The following is a 5,047-nucleotide window of genomic DNA, read 5'->3' on the forward strand; positions in this document are numbered from 1 at the left end:
ATTGCGTCAATAAGGAAATCAGTTACATGTGCAGGAGCAACCATTGCTCCGGTAATATGGTACAAGTGCAACAAGGTCATACACATTACAAAACACCTTGACATGCCCAGGGGTACACAACACTTCAATGTCACTGTACATAGTTTTCTAGGTGTCTTGGGGCATGCCTAGCATTCTGCAGCCTCTCTAGGGGAAGGAGAGGCTGAGGGGCTTCCCCCCTGTGGTCAGCCTCCCGATGGGGACCATCCTTAATGTGTGTGGTGGGTATCTGTTCCTTTCACTCATCGTAGGGGCGTAGGTGATGACGATTTCTTAGGGAGGCTCACCCACTGCCGTCCAGCTGCACCAGGTATTTGCCTTGAGGGTGGGGTGTCAACGATAACCCCGACACTGTCCCATCACCCCATCTCCTGGTTCGGTAGGTGCACCCACTGTCCTGGGTCGAGAGGGGCGACGTTGTGTGCCATCTGGTTGAATCTCATGGCCTCAGCATCCCCAGTGTGGGCCATGGCCCATTCCCTGCTTCTCGGCATCCTGGCCCATCGGCTGCTGATCATGTAGTGTTCTTTGGCAGCAGGTACATAGTCTCTCTGCTGACATCCCATCAGCAGCTGGGCTGTGGATACATCAGTATCATGTAGCAGGGTATTGAGGTACAGCAATAAGGACCTAGCAGCAGCATCCGAGTCCAGGGAGCCTCCTGGGTGGGTGTTGTTCCTCAGTAGCCTCTTGGCGGACTTGACTGCAGCCTCTGCTCGGCCGTTGGACTGTGGTTCATGGGCTGATGACACCCTCAGCTGCACATGCCACACGGATGGGAATGCCCTCATTTCCCCACTTACGAGGTTCATAACCCCCTCACAAGACAACCTCTGGGATGCCGAACCTTTTCAACCACTTATGAAAGGCTGTTATAAGCCATGAGCTGGCAGTGCCCCTGGCCAGATGCTCCACCTCCAACCAGCCGGTTAGCTTGTCTGCACAAGCGACTTGGAAAAGGTCAGCCACCATTTGCTGGAAGGTGTACTCAGGTGGGAGTGTGGGCAGCAAGGGTTCCGCGGGTTGTGATGGGGCATTGATTTCGTACACATGACAGTGCCTTCGCTTCTACTTCACCTCAGTATCTATGCTGGGGCAGTACATGCATTGCCTGGTGCACCTGAGCATGGAGTCTCTGACCTTGTGACCTTTGTGGAGATTGGCTAGGACCGCACGATGAAGGGCTTTGGGGATTACAAGTCGCAGGTGCCCCTCATCTCTAGCGAACATGACAGTGTCCTTCTGGCATGACAGGTCCCTCCTCATCCCGCAGTACAGGCAGAGTGCTATTGGCTCCTAATCCTTCCAGTCGGCCCAGTTCCCAGCACTCATGCGCTCATGGAGGAGCCTGTAGTCCTCATCCTGGAAATCTTAATCCTCCACTTGATGGAGATCCAAAATGGCGCCTTCCTCATTTTCTAGGGTGCAAGCCATCGCTGCCGTGACCGCGGCATATGTAGCTTCGTCCTCCACCAGATCTGTCTCGTCCTGTCTGCCCCATAGCAGGGGATATCTTGAGAGAGTGTCTGCTGTGCGGTTCGCCTCCTCCATTAGGTACATTATGTGAAATGAGTACATCAGTGTCTTCTCCCTGAGATTGAGTATGCAGGGGTTGCTGATGTCTCTCAGCTCTTTGTCCTTGAAGATCTTGGTGAGTGCAGTGTGGTCTGTGATGAAGGTGAGGTCCAGACAGCCCAGCAGGGACAGGTGTGCCTTTTCAGGCACCATACAATAGCAACGGTCTCCCTCTCCAATGTTAAGTAGTTTTTCTCGGCCACTGTCAGATGGCGGCTTCCGCATAGGGCCAATAACCAGCCACCCCTGCAGCACAAGGGGGTTTCTTGAGACACACACTGGCAGTACTGCTGCATGACCACGAAGCCGATGCCAAGAATGTTGAAGTCGGTGAACACTGCGGTGGGCCTTGTGGTCATGATACTGGAGGCCCTTCCCCACAAGCTGGCCTATAGCCTCCTTTGTTGACTCGAAGATGGACTGGAGTTGGCCGCTTCAGTACACCACTTTCCCTGACAGTTTTTTCAATAATTCTCTGAAGGGCTCCATGAATGCTGCAATGGTGAGGAGTGGCGCCACCTGGTTCACAAGCCCAAACCACGATAGGATATCTGTGAGGGAGGGGCGTGGAGGCATCTGGAAACTGGTTATACTGCTTAGCAAGTCCTGGCTAGGCTGATACTCCTCCCAGCTGAGTTGATAACCTGAGAAGGTCACGCTTCTGAAGAAACGGAACTTGTCTGGGTGGAGAGTGATCCTGTTTTCTGCACATGTTCACAAGAACTGGTATGTGTGCCAGAGAGCATCAGGAATGCTATGGTATTGCAGGAGCGTGTCGTCGACACATTTCAGTTTACTGGGGATCTCTGCTGTTGCATCATCGAAGTGCTTGGTAAGGGCTTCCTGCCTTGTACAGTGGCCCATGGGTGTGCGCTGTTAGAGGAAGTGGTCCCACAGTGTGATGAATGTGATTATCTTCTTGCTCTCCTCATCGAGGTGGATTTGATGGAACTTTAAATAAACATTCACTACTGGTTTGAACATGTGCTTTGGCACGCTAATGATTGCATCAAATGTGGGTCGGGTGTGGTGGGTCTCCCACTGGATTGCCTGGTTGAGTCACTGATACTCCACTGTTCTGCACGGCCGCCCATCTTTCTTCTGGACCACCACCATATGAGAACACCACTCAGTGGGTTCTCCTGTGTGCATGTGAAGAAGTCTGACCATGCCCATACAGTACTGGGGCTCACCACTATGCTCCTTACCATGCCAATGGCCTCCTTTGTTTGCATGGCCTCGAATCTATGCTTGGCAACCCGTGCATTCACACATTGATGCACTTCAGGATCACACAGCAATCTCACGGAACCCACGGCCAAGGGTGGGACCCACTTGCAACCAAAGCTGTAGCACTCGACGCCACGGGCCATGCTTCTAAATGGGATGGCGACATTCCCATAGTAGCCTTACCACCAGCCACTGGTGGTGCAGATACTCATCACTTGGTCTGTGCTTCTGGGTGCAGAGTTGGGTATGCTGGCATGTAGGCTGTCCCCATTTCTGGAGGTTGTAGCTGGGGTGGTGGCACACTGTACATGTTGCTATGTGCTTGGTCTCCTGGCGGCATGCAGCGGAACAAGTCTTTTGACTCAAGGTTCGACTGCTCGAGCACTGACGGCACCACTCCTGGGTTACCTGTATAACTCCACTGCACCATGTTGGCGTGAGAACCAGGAGGGAGATGGAAACAGTGAGGCCTGCTTTAGATTTATTCTAATATGTACATGCAAGGGTGCGTCCTCCTTGTAGGATGGCCCGAGGCAGACTGCCCGCCCATGCCAAGCAAGCCTCAGGCGTGGGTGGTGGCGGGAAACTTCCCGCATGAATTCAAGCTCCAACAGTAACTGAAGCTACAGAACCCATGAGATGGGCCTTACCCTGTGTTGGACCCTCTATCAGATGTAATATATCGGTTTGAGGAGGCAGGAAGTCTCGCCCAAAGGTGGTACACGTGAACCGTCTGTGGCAGTACCAAGGGCCAGGACAGTACAGCTGGGACGTCTCTGAGGAATTATGCTCTCTTGCAGCTAGGATGTTGAGGAGGAACACAGAGCTGAAGTGCAAGAGGATGTTGACAGCTTCCCGAGGGAAGAAGTGAATCAAGAAGAGGACCAAGACCTTCCAGAAGGAGTGGACTGTGTGGAGGAGAAAGGACGCCGTCGGAAGCTGCTTAGAAGAAGACCTGATAAGTTGAAAGATCATTTTGTGTATAGTCAGACGCATCATTAGGATTAAGGTTTATATTTGTATATACTGTGTAGTTTCTCGGGACCACAAAGAATTAGGGAGGGAGTAGTCTTAAGAAGCCGGATTTGGTAGCTAGGTAGTCTAGAAGTTACTCATTGATTCCTGATCTTTCCGGTAGTTCTGGTATGAGTCAGATTGCCAGTTTGCCTGCCTTTGTGAGTGTAGTTATTTCATTAAGTGTTGCATTACTTTTTGTGCTCTTTCTTTCCATAGAATGTTTTAGTTATGTGATTGCTTGTTAAATTATGTAATTTGATTTATATTTCTATCCTAAATAATTTACAGTGTTATGCAATGTAAGTAAACTCAGGCATGTTTTGATGTCTCATAGTTGGTAACTGTTTCAACTGTTGCCACGTCGAGCATGTGCTAGAAGTCTCTAGAAGAGTGAAATTTTATATAAAGATGGAGAAGGGACTAGATAGGCTCAGTCAGTTTTCAATTGCGTTTGAGCGTAGTGCAGTGTCAGTGCAGTGAAGTTTGTATATTTTCAATACTTATGAAGACAGTGAAGTGTTGTTGGCAAACAGTGAAGTGATACTGAAGTTTGTATACAATCGGTACTCGTGAAAATAGTGAAGTATTGTCAAGCATTAAGTGCAATTGCAGTTCGTAAAGTTTGTATAGTTCCAGTGCTTGTGAGAATAGTGAAGTGAAGTTGGAAAGCATTCAGTGTAATTATTTGGAAAATAAAGACACTGAACTTAAAAAGCCAGTGTTTATTGACAACACCACAGCTGATCTTGTGTACTGTACACCTAAAGGCTGACCATAGGAAGAACAACTCACTGGGCAATGTCCTTGCTGTACTGAACAACTGCTGCTGGAGCCTGTGGCAGTGTGAGATGAGGATGTAAGTGTATGCTGTTTATGGTGAGTATGATGGTATTTGAATGATTTAAATGACAAAGATAGTAAGATGCAATTAGCAAAACAAATCGATAAGGAGGAGGTGTTAGGGAGCTTCTTCAACCCATAAGAATATGAGCCCAAGTCAGAAGTCAGATATGCAATATTGCTCTATAATAGAAGATACTCCTGTGGAATAGTTTGACGAGTTGAAAGATGTAAGAACTAAGCTTTTGATGCATTCAAAACAAGATTACTTTAGCCTCAGTCAGAGATATGAGCCTAGTCAGACATTAGGTGTGCCATAGCCTCGTCCCTTGTTTGCTGAAGTACC

General features: G+C 49.2%; 1 protein-coding gene across 1 annotated transcript; it reads right to left on the reverse strand.

Moving 5' to 3' along the window:
• Positions 1-398: 398 nt before the first annotated feature.
• Positions 399-830, reverse strand: LOC145390243 (uncharacterized). Its single transcript, XM_080265233.1, has one exon. It carries the CDS (start codon positions 828-830, stop codon positions 399-401), a length of 432 nt encoding a protein of 143 aa, XP_080121359.1.
• Between the last annotated feature and the right edge of the window lie 4,217 nt (positions 831-5,047).

The sequence above is a fragment of the Coenobita brevimanus genome, unplaced genomic scaffold (genome assembly GCF_032717465.1).
Source record: "Coenobita brevimanus isolate Jiangsu-jjx unplaced genomic scaffold, ASM3271746v2 jjx.HiC_scaffold_3697, whole genome shotgun sequence".
Taxonomy (NCBI): Eukaryota; Metazoa; Arthropoda; class Malacostraca; order Decapoda; family Coenobitidae; genus Coenobita; species Coenobita brevimanus.